This window comes from Lepidochelys kempii, chromosome 14 (assembly GCF_965140285.1).
Source record: "Lepidochelys kempii isolate rLepKem1 chromosome 14, rLepKem1.hap1, whole genome shotgun sequence".
NCBI lineage: Eukaryota > Metazoa > Chordata > Testudines > Cheloniidae > Lepidochelys > Lepidochelys kempii.
Genome location: NC_136393.1, coordinates 19,793,265 through 19,809,507, shown reverse-complemented (window position 1 = coordinate 19,809,507; position 16,243 = coordinate 19,793,265). Strand labels below are relative to the sequence as shown.

Below are 16,243 nucleotides of genomic sequence, written 5' to 3'. Positions count from 1 at the left end.
AGTGTCATCCTGTGGAACTGGGTGAGGGGGACCCATGATGTCCTTGTCGTCACCAGACGAGGCTAAAGCAGTGCTGTGGGAACCTCCACGTCCATTGGTGGTCCAGCAGCTTGCTCCCCTGGGTCCTCCTTGACCTGCGGGGTCTTACCCCATGAAGTATCCAGCACCGGAGGGGGACAGGATACCAAGGCCGCTAGCCTCTCTGAGGCTCCCAACACCAATCGGCCAACCTAGGAAAGCTGCATGAACCCCCTAAGTGCTCCACAGGTACCATGGCACCAGCCACTGCACTTGAGGCCATGGGACAGATTTCAGTGCTGATGATGTAATCAGCACCATCAGTACCGGGGCTTGTCCCGCAGTCAGGGAACCTTGCTCCAAACTGGAGCTACCAGGGGAGCGGTTGGTCCAGGGCAACCAGGATCGGGCTAAGCAGTGGCTCTTGTCTGACTGGTGCCGGTTGCTGTGTCCCGAAACTGACCTGTCCAAGCGAGACTGTCTTGGTCAGGCTCTCGGGGACTGACGGCGTTCAGCAGATCTGCGTCAGATACCCGGTGATCCGTGCCTCGCGCTACTCGACCGGTACCAGGATGTTGAACGGGACCGGGGGCTACCAAGAACCGATTGCCAGGAGGATCATCCTGAGTACGGTGACCTTCCTTTTGGAGATGGACGACAGCCCAGAGATCGGTGGTCTCTGGTGCCCGATCGGTCCTGGGATCGGTACCGGGCCCTCACAGTCTTTTTCGGCTTCTTCCCTAGAGCCGTGGAGGGAGATCAGTGCCGGCTCATGGCAGCGCCGAGGGAGCACTGCACACAGAGGCGACAGTGCTCGAGGCAGAGTTGGAACGCTGCTCCAGTGCCAGAGTGAGTGCCGACTCCATCTGGAGCGCTCTTAGATGGATATCACGCTCCTTCTTTGTTTGAAGGAGGTTTGAAGGACTTGCAGATATGTCATTTGTCACTTATGTGCCTTTTGTCTGAGCACATTAGGCAGCTGGTATGGGGATTGCTGACGGGCATAGCCTGTTTGCAGAGATCACAGGGCTTAAAGCCTGGGGACTGGGGCATGCCCTGACCCCAGCTGGGTCCCGTTAGGGACTAACAGAGTTTGAGAACTAGTACTAAGGGTAACAAAGAAAACTAACTATGTGTAACTATTTTACAGGATTTCAAAGGTTGCAAGAACAGAGAAGGGATCAATGCCAGCTGAAGCAGCAGATGTTCCTGCACCGTCCCTGGTAGTAAGAAGTAAGAAACAACTGAGGGTGGGTGGAGCCGGCAGCACCCCTTATACCGCACCATGCGGGTGCCATGCCAGAGCCAGTCCCCTACAGATATTGCTGAGGGAAAAACTTCCGGCACCAGTGCATGTGGTGAGCACACACCCCTAATATGGAATGGACATGAATAAGCACTTGAAGAACAATGGCTTTTTTTTTTTCTTTCTTTAAGCCACGAATTTTGCATGGAAAATTGTTTAAAAAAATGAAAACAAAGGGCTTTAGCAAAGACATAGCTCATTCTCCATATCCAGTCAGTCTTTCGCTTCTACACTAAGAATGTGAAGAAAGGTCTCGATTTTAATTATCTGAATATATGTTAAACCAAAGTCATTACGATTGACTGGGTTACTGTATTATACACTAACCCCTCCACATCAACACCCATGGCAATGATCTTCTATCATGTATTTGATTAAGCACTCAGACTTCATTCAAACTATTTCCTGAATCAGTTAAAACTTGTACCCCCTCACGTTTTTTTTTCTTTTCTTTTTTGTGGTAAGGGCCACACTTTATCTCACCTGCTGGAGCTTGCCTTTTAACAGAAATCTTGGAAGGGCCCCCAGGGCTAGCGAAAACCCACAACGAATCATTTCCTCTGTGTTCTGAAGTTCTGAAATATATTGCTGCAACAGTTCACCTAGAAAAATACAATTGCAAAATGGAACCCAGCTACTGCATCACTATATTAGCTAGCCTACCAGTAGAAGAACAGGGAGGCTAGATGAAGATTCTCTTCAATTCAATAACCCTAAAATGGAAGATAAATTAATATTCTGTTTTCTCAGAAAAAGTAACAAAAATTTTAAGAATTGTCAGTTATAGTTCTCTGAATACTATTCATGTAACAAAGTCAGTTTAGACTGATTTTTAACCTCTTGGTCATTTGAGTTTGAGACCCCCTGCTATACAATATAGGCCAAAGGACTTCCCTAAAATAATTCCTAGAACATATCTTTTAGAAAAACATCTAATCTTGATTTACAAATTGCCAGTGATGGAGAATCCACCACAACCCTTGGTAAGTTGTTCCAATGCTTAATGACTCTTACTTTTAAAAATGTATGCCTAATTTCCAGTTTGAATTTATCCAGCTTCAACTTCCAGCTGCTGGATTGTATTATACCTTTTTCTGGTAGACTGAAGAGCACATCATCAAATATTTGTTTCCCATGTAGGTATTTATACACTGTAATCAGGTCTCCCCTTAATCTTTTCTTTGTTAAGCTAAACAGATCAAGCTCCTTGAGCCTATCATTATAAGGCAAGTTTTCTAACCCTTTATTCATTTTCATGGCTCTTCTTTGAATCCTCTCCATGATTCTGCCACTGCTGCTCTGATCATGATACACTGTCTATCCACAAATCTTTAAAAATCCATAGGGCTTCCTTGAGGCACAGAGTACATTCAAGATGGAAATCCTCATCCTCCAGAACTCAGGATCTCTACACTGCAGTCTGTAGTGGCAGGGAAAGTGGCCCTAATGAGGGTAGAGGAATGAGAAGATGCACCCGCAAACTGAGAAAAGGAACTAGGAAAGGGAGAGAAAAAACTGATTTGGAGAAAAACAGGATCCAACCAGAGGGGGAAGTGACATGTAGTTGAAAATGAGGATATAAAATTAAATAAAATAAAAAAGAGAGAGAGAGAGAGAGAGAGAGAGAGAGAGAGAGAGAACAAAGAAAATAGAGATAGGGAAGAGAAGTATGTGGAACCTTCCATCTCTGTATTTTTATTGCATGTTGTCCATGCATAAAGAATACAATGTACTGCACACAGCCTACTGCCACAATAAACTGTATGTGTAGGAAATGTATTTCTTACTGTAGACATCATGCACCAAATGAGATGTTCTTGACTGACCAGATTTCAGCTACTGTACCAAACTTTTTCTTAAACGAAGAGCAAAATATATGATCGAGTAAAACCTGTGTATTTTGTAACTATGCAGAACTAAAATACTTCTGACTGAGAGCTGCAATTTACATAATCTCTTTTAAAAAAAAGTTAAGTCTCAAAAATAAGTAGCTTTACTAGATAGGTACTTTCTTTTTAGCGTTTGCAAGGGACACAGAAATCAGAATGGCTATGAAGATTGAAACAGTGAAGTTGCTACCTGTCATCTAAGGGTTAAATGATTATGCAATATTTGCCAGGGGAAGACAGATAGTTTGCCATAAGGCAATGCATTTAATCACAACTCATGACTCCATTCTGGTTTGTTTTTTTTTTAAATCCCCATACAGTCAGCAGGTCTTAATTACTGTATCTCATCAGGAAACAGGAAACTAGCTACCTATTCAAGAGCTAACACATTTTCATATAGACATATTTATTATTTTAAAACCTTCCTAACCACAGGCCCATAATAGAGAGCCCTGAGGCCATATGCAGATACCATGCTTGCATAGGCACTCAGTGACAACATCTCAGATGATGGAGTTGCAGCAGCATTGCTATGATTGATGTTAATTTCAAACTGACAGTCTTAGTCGAATGACAGAAAATTCAGAAGTGACAGAAAGCAAACCAGCAGCTATTTACTGATAACTGCAACTGATAACTGCTAAGCAGTAGTAATTATTCTACCTCCAGCAATGTGACATTACATGCCCCCTACTGATGTGTGCTTGGTAAAATAGCACAGCCCGTGAAGTTTCTACAATTTTCATTAAACATGACCTGCAGCTACTAAGAGGAGATCAGAAGGGAAAAATTTCAAAAGTGAGCTGCAGGCGTACAAGAGAAACAGTGAAAATAAAAAAGCAGACAAAAGAAAATAGATACAGCAGATGAGAAGTGAGAGTGCAAAGGAAAGAAAGTAGAAAATAAAGAGAAATGAAAGAAGTGATGTGATAGTAACATTGCAGGCTAGTTGGGACTTGCTTGTTGTGAAAAAATTCAGATTCTGATCCACTAAAGTTTATGGTATTATTTAACTACCATGTAGTCATGAAACACTGGTGCAATATTACCAAAATCCCATTTGCTTAACCCCTCCACTGCTGCTTGGACCTGCCCTAATAGGAATATCTATTATCATGGTACCTATGCTGCTCAATGGAGTATGATATAGTCTCTGCCCACATAACTTTTTCAGGAATTCTAGGGAAGTTCCTAGTTACTATATATCTATAATCTATTTCTAGGATGTACATGTTATGGGTAGTACAGAGAAAATGATAATTTCCACAGAAATATACAAAACTAGGCATACTGACATTTTTTAAAATTGTTTACATTCTTGGTGCAACTTTTATCACCATGTGTATGGATGTCCAGAAAACCTTGGTAGACTACAGGTATTCCGACGCAGCTGCGCCGATGTAAGATCTCCCATGTAGCCACTCTATGCCAACGGGAGAGAGCTCTCCTGTCAGCATAATTAGACCATAACGAGCAGCAGTAGCTATGTCAGCAGGAGAGTTATGCTGATAGAAGTGTTAGTGTAGACATAGCCAGTGTAGGAACACCTCTTCCCCAAATGACGTTACCTACATCTATGGAAGCAGTCTTCTGCTGACTAAACCCCAGTGTAGATGCAGCTATGTCGGCCTGACTATGTTGGTTGGAGTGTGTTTTTTTCACATCCCTGACCAATGCAACTAAGTCAATATAACTTTTCAGGGTAGACCAGGCTTAAGTCATCTGCTGCCCTCTTACTTTACCATGTCCACTCTCCTTTCTGATTTTGACACCTTCCTATCTTCTTCTGCACACAGTCCCCTACCCTCATCTACCAAGACTTCAACAACAACGTTTATGTCCAGTCTGACCTATTCGTTCTCCTTGTATGGAGGGACGGTTAGGGGAGGCTCTGCCTCCCCAAACAGCCAGATGTGGCCTGGCCCCCGCCCCTTATCCAACCCTCCCTGCTTCTCGACCCCTGACAGCCCCCCTGGGACTCCTGCCCCATCCACCCCTCCCTGTCCGCCACTGGACCTCCCACCCCTGACTGCCGCCACACCGCCCCATCCAACCCCTCCTCTCATTCCTGACTGCCCCCCTGCACCATCCAACCCCCCTGTTCCCCACCCCAAACTCCCCTGCCCTCTATCCAACCCCCCCTGCTCACTGCCCCCTTACCGTGCTGCCTGGAGCACCAGTGGCTGGTGGCACTACAGAGCACCAGGACAGGCAGTCGTGCCACCCGGCTGGAGCCAGCCACGCCATCACGCAGAGCGGAGAGCACAAAGTCAGGCTGCGGCTCTGCACCTGCACTGCCCGGCAAGAGCTCGTAGCCCCGCTGCCCAGAGCTTTGCGCCAACAGCACAGTGAGCTGCAGCTGCGGAGGAGGGCGAACAGCAGGGGAGAGGTCAGGGGCTAGCCTCCCAGGCCAGGAGCTCAGGGGCTGGGCAGGAGAGTCTCACAGGCTGGATGTCCCGCGGGCTGTAGTTTGCCCACCTCTGATCTAATCCAACAGCCGGTCTTTGATGATGGTCAACACCAGATGCTTCAGAGGATGGTGCAAGCAACCTCACATTAGGCAAGTACGGGATACTTTGCCCCCCAATGAATGTCTCACCCAAACCCCTGATGATAAGTGATTGATTTAAACCCTAAAAGCATGAGGTTTTATATTAAACAAATTAAGCATTAACTATAACAACTCTGGTTAACCTTGTTAAACTTGCAAATCGCCATTCCGTCTTTGAATCTTGCTACATTTTTGGCCTCAACATCTTGTGGAAATATGAGTTCCAAAAAGACTAATTAAATATTATGTGAAAAAATATTTCTTTTTATTAGTTTTGAATTTGCCACCTTTCAGTTTCACAGAATGTTCCCTTATTCTTGAGGTCTACAACAGAGAGAACAAAAGCTATTTGCCTTCTCTGTTCCAGTCATTATTTTGTACATTTATTTTCCCCTGTATTCACCTCCTTTCTAAAATAAAGATTTCCGCTCTTTTCAATCTCTCTTCATGAGGGAGTTTCTCAAAGCCCTTAATCACTTTCATTCTTCTCTGAACCCCTTTAAAGTCCCTTGAATCAAAAATAGTCACATTCCATCATTTCTTTTTAGAAAGAATATGACCAAAAAAAAAAAAAGAGATGTAAACTAGTTCTTGGGTATCTATGTATCTCTCCCTGATCTGTAAATTATTGGTATTTCTAAGCACCTTGGTTTGGTTATTAAAGGTAAAATGTTCAAATTACATGGAATTAAAAAGAAGAAAGAGTATTTTCAGGAGTGCACACAAATAATGAGCTTGTATACTGAGAGCAGCAATTCAAAAAGTAAATACCCAAGACATTATAAATAACATTGTCCTATACACATGCAATCTTTTTCTTTCATCCCTCCAAGGCATTTTTCCATATGGAACATAAGGATGGTGTATATTAATTATATAAATGTGTACACCCAATTAAATGTACTTTAAAATGGTACAGAACTGGGCTGGGCCTTCAGAATTTGCTAATCCACTGTGATGCTTTTTAAACAACCTATTTAGCCTCCTTTGAATCTCTTCTACCTGCATAACCAACATGAATAATTAAAAGACATTCGTTAATGAAAACATACACAATACATATGCATCATTACCCTGAAGAGCTGGATTGGCTTCTCTCTGTTCATTGATGTAATATTCATTACACAATGCAGCAAGTGCAGAGACTGCAGCTTCCTGAAATAAAATTGTGAGCTTTAATAAAATAATAAAATGTCTACTCTAATATAACTGTGTCCAGAGATAGGATAATGGATAAGAAAATAGAACTGAATTCTTTATATTAATCCTATTTATAATTATTCTTTATACTATTCTCCAAAATTATTGAAATCAACTTCTTTTTTATTTTGATTAAACCTCTTGTACATTATCGTCTAGGAGTATCTTTAAACCAGTGTATCCTTACAATTGTCATGTTTTCTTAAGACGACATTATGAATTATACTGATTATATATATTCTATACTAATAGATTATACTGATTAAAATCTAAGAAATTATTACTGATTTCTGTGTACCATATTCTCAGTTCATTTTAGAGTTTTCCTGCTGTACCTAGAAGTGTACGATACAGAAATCTTTTTCTCTATTCTATAATCTACATTATTTCCAAATTCATATGTAACAATTGTATTTCCTCAAAAAATGTAAATTGAACTCAGAAACAACATCTAAGAAATGCTGAGGGGTATAAAAGATTTATTTTCCACTGAATGCATTGGATGAAGTGAGCTGTAGCTCACGAAAGCTTATGCTCAAATAAATTGGTTAGTCTCTAAGGTGCCACAAGTACTCCTTTTCTTTTTGCAAATACAGACTAACACGGCTGCTACTCTGAAACTTAAAATCATAGAAACCGAATATACAGCACAGCTTTTGTCTGACAGTCCCTCAACATGATTACATAATTTCAGTTTAGAATGGGGATGGGGAGCAGCACTGTACACATGGACTTCCATATCTTTAGATGACGGATCTCTGTGACAGGTGCAGCAAACAATTCTATCACAGACATTGCTTGAGAAATTCACAGTAGAGCTACATTTTTCAGCCAATAAAACAGTGATGACCAATGTAGTAATAAAGTTGAGAGCATATAAAAAGAAAAGAAACATGTGCTCTTCATTCCGTATTAATAATAATGATACTTTCATAATAACATAGGTGTTCTCAACTGTGAATAATAAGGACTGGTAAAAAGAAAAGGAGTACTTGTGGCACCTTAGAGACTAACCAATTTATTTGAGCATAAGCTTTCGTAGAGTTTTCCTGCTGTACCTAGAAGTGTACGATACAGAAATCTTTTTCTCTATTCTATAATCTACATTATTTCCAAATTCATATGTAACAACTGTATTTCCTCAAAAAATGTAAAATGAACTCAGAAACAACATCTAAGAAATGCTGAGGGGTATAAAAGATGTATTTTCCACTGAATGCATTGAATGAAGTGAGCTGTAGCTCACGAAAGCTTATGCTCAAATAAATTGGTTAGTCTCTAAGGTGCCACAAGTACTCCTTTTCTTTTTGCGAATACAGACTAACACGGCTGTTACTCTGAAGGACTGGTAAAACAAGAGTTTCCTCTGTCATCTCACAATTCTACCCCAAAAAATATTTAAGAGATGAAGCAGATCAGGTAATATGTTTAATTGGACTAACTTCTATTGGTGGAAGGTACAAGCTTTTGACCTTGAAAGCTTGTACCTTCAGGTCAAGAAGAGCTCTATGTATCCTGAAAGTGTGTACCTTCCACCAATAGAAGCTTGCCCAATAAAAGATATGACCTCACCTCCACTTTTTCAAGTATCCTAGACCCAAAACAGCTGTAACACTACAAACACCTCAAAAATATTCATCAGATTTTATCTCCATGCTGAGCCAGAGATTTTGAAGAAAGAATCTTATTTATTTTAATATTGCTGATTACTCTAAAACTCTGTATTAGGCAGGTACTCGGAAACATGAAAAATTATCTTCTCACTAACGTGGAGCCATATCTTAGCTTCACATAAAATATCTGGATGTAAAAACCTTCACTATTCACTGTTTATTTGCATGAAACTGCATTATGTAAGTAAAGTAGATGTTCCCATGCCAGGAAAAAAGATTAACTCTCTGTCCTTGAAACATTTTTTTTTTTTTAAAACAGGGGAAGGATTCTCACCCAGTAGGCAACATCCAACTAAGGTTAGCTTGAAAATCAAGAGTTTTGGTCCAAATTCTCTTGACTTAAGTCTATGATCAATTGTCTATGAGCTCAGTGTCAATTTCCTACAATAAATCACCTGTCAAACTTCTTGGCTACATCTCTACAGTTTTCATGGGTAAATCAAGAACTCCAAAATTTCTGATTTTAGATTCTTCTCCAATGATTTGGATACCTTCCTGCCTTCTCCTCCTCTCCTGACTTTGTATGTATTTAAAAAACTGGGCCACCAGTACTCATGCATTTTTGTAATTAAAAGGGACTATAGAAGGGAATTTTCTTAAGCTTGTCTATTGTGAGAAAAGTAGTCGTGTGAAAATGCTACCTTCTACACAATGAAACTTGTGTGTTTGGAGTTATATTTGCTTGCTTTACCAACAAAAACTTTTTTAATTCAGGTTAGCACTATGAAGTCAACAAAAGTATGTTCCAGCAAGCTGGATACTATTCTGCTTCACACATCAGTAACATTGTCAGAATGATGTTAGAGGTAGGAGGACTATAGCTGGATTTTTACACCTCTGAGTCTGTAGTCCTGGTAAATTGGACAGTCACATTAAATCTGATTTGCAAAAGTCATCAGGAGAGGATAATTGTGGCAGCATTTACAGGAATACCCCGAGTACACTCCTTCCATCCCAATAATCCCCCAGTCAGCATACTTTATTCTATGCAGAGCACAGATAAAGCAATCTCAAACCAGAGTCTCCTGGTATTAAGAGGGAAAGACAAGTCTAGTGAAATGTCATCCTTTCTCCAATTTTTGGGAAAGCAGGGCAGAAAGTTCAACACATACTATTTATTTCTGTATGCATAACAACATTGCATTATACTGTCACTCCCATCATGAAAATTGAGACCTACAAAATAAAACAGGAAAGCCAAAGTGAAGCCCCTTAAACAAAATAAAATCAGCAAAGCAAGATTGCTTTTGAAGTTATCATCAAATGGCAGACAGGTAGAAGACGTCAGCTTGAAGCATTACTGTCAGTAAGTGCCTTTACAATATCAACTGTCGAAGGTGGAAAGTAACACTCAAAAGATGATTTTTGGAATTTTGGAGACTGGATGGTTACAAGAAAGGAACTCCTTTAGCCAATTTAAGAGATGAACATTCAGGGATCTCTCATATCCCTCAGGAAAAGAAAATGAAACTTTCACAAGACAAAACACACAGACCACTCAAGAGCCTACAAAAGAGTTGTCTGTTTAAATGAGCATGCAAACAAATACAAAACACAGGGTATTAAGAGAAAAGGAGACTGGAGAACCACAGAATAAATCATCATGAAGGGGAAAATTTTTCGAAAGCAAAGATGATACCACTTGGTTTTAAACTTGAGAAAGCATTTCTGATAAACTCCACACAGTCAGGTTACACCATTCCACAACAGCAGGAGACAGAATTTCAAAAAGGACAAAACCATTAGTCTTACTAGTTCTTTCAGCTCCACTGTTAATTTCTGTTTTTTTTTAAAACCATTAGTTTTCCTATCCCACACCAGGAAGCGAGAACTTCTAGTAGAACAAAGGCTATAATGCTGCTGAGAGCAACAAGGAAAATATATCATCAGGAATGTTTGCCTTCATGGTATTTGTTTAATAAAGCCAAAGGGGATAGAATTACTGTACCTTTATTTGCTGTCTTGCAGTGCTTGAAACAAGAGGCAGACTTCTTAAACTGTCATTTATCAACCATTGCCAGCCATCTGGAGTGGCAGAAAAGATATTCAGTATAATTTTAATGACATAGTCTTAGGTATATTGACATCTATTTATAGTGATCAGCAATTAATTAAAACTACTTATTTTTTCTTGCTCTTTCTCAAATAACTGAAGGTGTGAATTACAATGAATGTAGTTATCTTGTTTCCATTCACTGAAGGGGGGAGGGATAGCTCAGTGGTTTGAGCATTGGCCTGCTAATCCCAGGGTTTGTGAGTTCAGTCCTTGAGCAGGCCATTTGGGATCTGGGGCAAAAATTGGGGATTGGTCCTGCTTTGAGCAGGGGGTTGGACTAGATGACCTCCTGAGGTCCCTTCCAACCCTGATATTCTATGAAGTGTCATCTATGAAATACACAAGCTATAGGGCTCAGTGCTTTTCTCCTGAGCCTGTAATGTGATGAACAGATAGGAAGAAACAATTTGTAACAACTTATTCAGGACAGATGCTGCTAAAGGTCCAGGCCAGGTCTACACTACAATTTATTTTTGTATAACTTAGGTCATTCAGGGGTATGAATAAGTGCCCCCTCTCCTCCCGAGCAGCATAAGTTATACCACCTAAGCACTGGTCGGGACAGTGCTATGTCGATAGGAGAGCTTCTCCCACCAAAATAGCTACCACCTCTCACAGAGGTAGATTTATTATGCTGACAAAAGCGCGCTCTCCCACTTGCACGAGTGTCTTCATCAGACATGCCACATCAAAGCAGCTGTGCCAATGAAGCACTTCTAGTGTAGACTAGCCCTCAGTCAAATAGTCACCATGATGCAGGATTTCATAGGTGGGGAGTACAAAAAAGGGCATTCCAACAGGAACCCTCTATTTGTTGAAAAAATAATAAATGTTACTGACCAACCCTTAATCAAGCAGAAATGCTCAAAAGGAGAGTCTTATCTTCCCACTGCTAAATATTATGATTTTCAGAGACTTTTTGACAACTTTAAGAGAAAGAGGCTTGCTTGGGGGTGACACAAACAAAAATTTTCTTCATACACTGCTATATGCAATATCTTCAACCACAGATTTGTGTACCTTTTTGAGATTTGTTAACAAGATGTTATTGAGTAAGGGTAGGTTATCAAAACTTAGTTTCCTTGAATAACATCACTGACTAGTACTATGTAACTTCGAGAATATAATTAGAATGATGCCATAATATAAGACCACTGAAAGTAGTATTACATACCGATTATGGGATCCTCTCGAAATGGCATTTTTGAAAGTGACAACTTTTCAATTAAAGTGCAGACTGGGGGGGAGGGGAGGAGAGAAAAAAAGGCAATTATATCATTTCTGAAAATAGTAACTTGCAATAATGTTGACAAAATGCAGTCATACCAGTACTGATGTAATATCTACAGTTGTAAAAGAGTGTACTTAAAACAGAAGAGCAGAAAATGTTGCAAATAGAAATATTCTAACATTATAGCTCAAAAATAAATATATAACAAGGAAACTGAAATGGAATTATTCTTGTGGTTCCAACATCAAAAAAGAACTTACACTACAGTAACTGGGGTCTTTCCAGATGTGGTAGTCCCACTGTAAGGCATGTGAAATCAGATTTTATTTTTAATAGCTGTGTCTGTTGGGGCCGTAAATGCACCCTGTGCCTCCTCATGTTCCCATGCGAGGATATAAAGGGTGGAGTGGCCAGGAACCTCCCATAGTTCCCTCACAACTCAAAGCCCATCTTGGTTGAAGACTCCAAAATGTGGGGACTGGAGGATGGGTAATGGGATCTATGCTGGCTACAATATCTCAGAGAAGTACAGTTATTGTAGGGTAAGTAACCATTCTTTCTTCTTCGAGTATGTGTCAGTGTGGACTTCATCGTAGGTGACTGGCAAGTAGTATCCCTATGGGACAGTGGGAATGAATGAGGAGTTTCAGTTGTATCAGTCAAATAGTGATTGTAGCACTGCTCTCCCAAAACTGGCATCCAACCTATCCACTAAAACCAAGGAGCAGTCTTTGACAAAGGCCAGGGGAATTACTCTACATAGCCACCTTGTAGATTTCTGATAGCACATGCCAGCTAATATCATGGCAAGACGTACTGTGTTATCCATTTCCATAGCTTTTGTGATGAGATGGCTAGATCTCTAGAACACCTGACTAGGGCTAAAAGTACATAGGGAAACAATCTGAATGGTTTCATCCTGTCAGTGTAATCTAATGTGTGTAATTTCTTTTCCCCCCATAGCCAAACATAGGTTCAAGAAGAAGACAGGTAGGTTGATTAACTAGTTTAGGTAAACTTCTGAAATAACCTTAGGGTACATCTTCACTACCCGCTGATCCGGGTAGTGATCGATCTATCAGGGATCGATTTATCACGTCTTGTCTAGTTCAAATCCCCCCCAGTGTAGCCCAGGCCTTAGGAATGAGCTTCAGGTGAGGTCTCAGCAACACCTTGTCCCTATGTAATGTCATATAGCAAGGTTCAGCCATAAGTGCCTGAAGGCACTCATTCACTCTTCTGACTGAAGTAATAGCCACAAGGAAGATCATCTTTCAGAGTGAGGTGATGCAAGGGGCATTCTGATAGAAGTTCAAATTGAGGTTCCATTAAATTCTAGAGGACTACTGAGGTCCCAGACGGGGTGGGTTCTCAGACTGGTGGCTAAAAATTTGGTAACAGTGGGTGAGAGAAGACCAAACATAATTGCACAGGTGCATGCTAAGCTGAAATTGCTGTGACATGGATTTTAATCCATGTTGAACTAAAGGCCAGCCTGCTATAAGTGCAATCAGTAGTCAAAGAACAGACTACAGAGAGTCCAGACCATGTTGGACTTCCCATATCAAGAACCTCTTTCATTTAAAAGAATAAGTTTTCTGGCTCTGTATCAAGATTTCCTGGATCTGTAGGGAGCAGTCCTGGTCCATGGTACGAAACACCCAACAGCCACATCTTCAGATGCAGTGACTGCAAGTCTGGATGAAGCATCTGGCCATAGTGCATAAGCTCAGTTCCAGGTGGTTTGGGAGCTCTTTGAATAGCAGTGCCACAGGATAATGCCTCAGATCCAGCTCTGGTGCCAGACACCACCCCAATACCAATGATGTCTCCTTCACTACACTACCCTGATTCATCTCCAGAGTGGTTCTATCCTGTGCACTGAATGAGGAAGAAGGGTTCCTGTGCAAAAAAATAGTATGTGATCATGTAATTAGACATTGTCATAATGCATATGATACCGGGGCCAAATTTAAGATTGCATTGACAACCTGAATACTGGCATTTCTTAACTTCTGAATACTTGACTTTGCAACTTTACTGTTCTTTTAATGTAGGTTGTGTAGGTGGGTGGGTGGGATGTGCAAGCAAGGGAGACAGAGAAAGAAAGAGAGAGCTTATATATACAGTGTTGATATTGCAAGAAAACAGTGGAATGCCAAGAGATGCAAAAGTTGACGTAAATAGAGTAAATTAACTAACATATATTTGCTATTTTAATTCAACAAAAATAGCACCAGCCAGCTAACATGCAGAGGGACACCTACCAGCTGGTCTCATTAGTTCTCCACCTAAACCCCTGGAAAATAGAAACAAAAATGCAATATTTTCAGATGATCGATTACTGCATACAATTAGGTAAGCTGCTTACTAAAGCACAATAAGTTTTCAAATGAAAAGTAGCCACAGAAATACAACAAGTAACACTCAAGTCTTCCCAAGATTAAGCTTGTAAACCCTCCAATCTTACGTTTGACCAACTCTCAAACAGCGCTGTACCGTCTACTGCCTTAATTCACTACAAAATGCTCCATACAAAACCTTATTGTACACTCCATCTTTTCTTTTCCAAAGAACAAAGACCTAATTTCTCTAATCCTATTTGAAAAATAAAAGGCACTCAGGTTCATGCTTTTTTCTGATAGCCTCACTTTAGAAGTACTATGGCCCTGTGGAATTTACCACAGGATTTTTCAGTCACAAAATCTGTCACCATCCTAGAGTCTTTCCACTTGAGGAGCAATTGTTTGAAAATCTTTTCAAACGATATTAGAACTTTATTCTCTAGTTTATTCTTTTATATCAGAGCATAAAGCTTCAAATCCTCTTTGCTTAGTGTTATTTGGTAACAGAAAAACAAAGTTTAAAGCTTGAGAATACAGATGCATGCCTTCTATACAGCATGGATTTTTGGAAGAGCTCTCCTACAATATACCACTCAGCAAAATTACACTGGTGGTCCAGGCAATGCAGACCTGCCAACCTTACAGGTTTTCCTCATAAGTTATGGATTTGCAGACCGTTCTATAGGGAAATCTGCTGTGTTTGGCTGCTGTTCCTCATAAACCCTGCCTCCTAAGGAAGAGCAATCAATTTATTATTCAGCATTTCACTAAACTGACACAAAGTATCAGTCCACTTTTATTCTAAGTGTTACTGTAGTGTTGGCACTTCCTATTTCCCCCCCCAAAAAACCTACACACTATCTCCAAACGTCATGACCTACCTGAATGTGCTTCCTTCAAGGTTTATAGATCAAATTCAGTCCTTAAACTGACTACTGCAGTACCAGTTTCCATTAGCCAACTGTTTTCCATACAATTTTGGAGCCTTAAAATGCTAACACAGTTCTACAGAAAGTGACTTTTTAATAGGAGCTCAGTGTAATTCAGTGAAATTCACACATTGGGGTAGGAAATTCCTTGCAGCAGAGATGGAATGGTAAAGCTCCCAGATCGCAGATCTAATATCTTATTTGAACATGAATGTTTACTTCCACTTTACTTAGACGCCGATTAGAACCAAGCAACAGTACTTTGTTTTTAATTTACATGCAAATTCAAATTACTTTCACAGAATTGTTTTTAAAGTCAATTTTGGAAGAAGTTAGGAATCTCCTTTTCAAATTACAAGGATAACATTACATAGAGTATTTTAGAACTGAACAGCTTCTATGGCATCATAAGCAGTAAGTGTTATTCAGGTGTCTGAATACATTAAATCTGGAAGTTATCCAAAAAGCTAAGAACCTCTGCTGACATACATTATTCCATATTAGCATTAGTCTTGGATTAATGGTGATGTACATGGTCTTTGTTTAATGGAAACTATTAAACATGTCCTGCCATGCTTTCACAACATGAGAATCCCAACGAGAATGCTTCCCCCTTCCTAAAATTTAAAAAACTGCTATCTGATTTCCAACTTAACATACACATATACACAATACCAAAACATTTCATACTTTCGTTATATAAAGCAAGTGCTCACTGATATTCATATTATTTGTTGATTCTGTTTTAACTTTAGGCGACATAGTTAATGAACCTCTATGTGGAAAAGAATTTACCATCTTTTCTTCCCATATGTTACATATATTAGAATTTCTTCAGAGAATTTTACAGCTCACCTATTTGCTAACAGACCTAGAGTGCCAACTGAGGATAATTAAACATACTTAAATAATAAGAATTAAAATATTAGTAGCATTCTCACGTGCACAAATTCCTTAAGTGGTAGAAAAACACTACCAATATATATGATGGTCACCCTTACCTAAAAAATACAAGTATAAACATAAATGTACTATACTGAAAAAC

At 40.0% G+C, this 16,243-nt stretch overlaps 1 protein-coding gene across 7 annotated transcripts in view; it reads right to left on the bottom strand.

Moving 5' to 3' along the window:
* Positions 1 to 16,243, bottom strand: part of TBCD (tubulin folding cofactor D) — a 252,394-nt gene that overhangs the window by 80,898 nt on the left and 155,253 nt on the right. For all 7 annotated transcript variants that reach the window (XM_078848698.1, XM_073311984.2, XM_073311991.2 and 4 more), the window contains exons 24-28: positions 14,192 to 14,223; positions 11,868 to 11,930; positions 10,586 to 10,662; positions 6,838 to 6,919; positions 1,808 to 1,926 (exon numbers count right to left, since the gene is read on the bottom strand). In XM_078848698.1, coding sequence (XP_078704824.1) covers positions 1,808 to 1,926; positions 6,838 to 6,919; positions 10,586 to 10,662; positions 11,868 to 11,930; positions 14,192 to 14,223 — 373 coding nt within the window. The remainder of the gene's footprint in view (positions 1 to 1,807; positions 1,927 to 6,837; positions 6,920 to 10,585; positions 10,663 to 11,867; positions 11,931 to 14,191; positions 14,224 to 16,243) is intronic.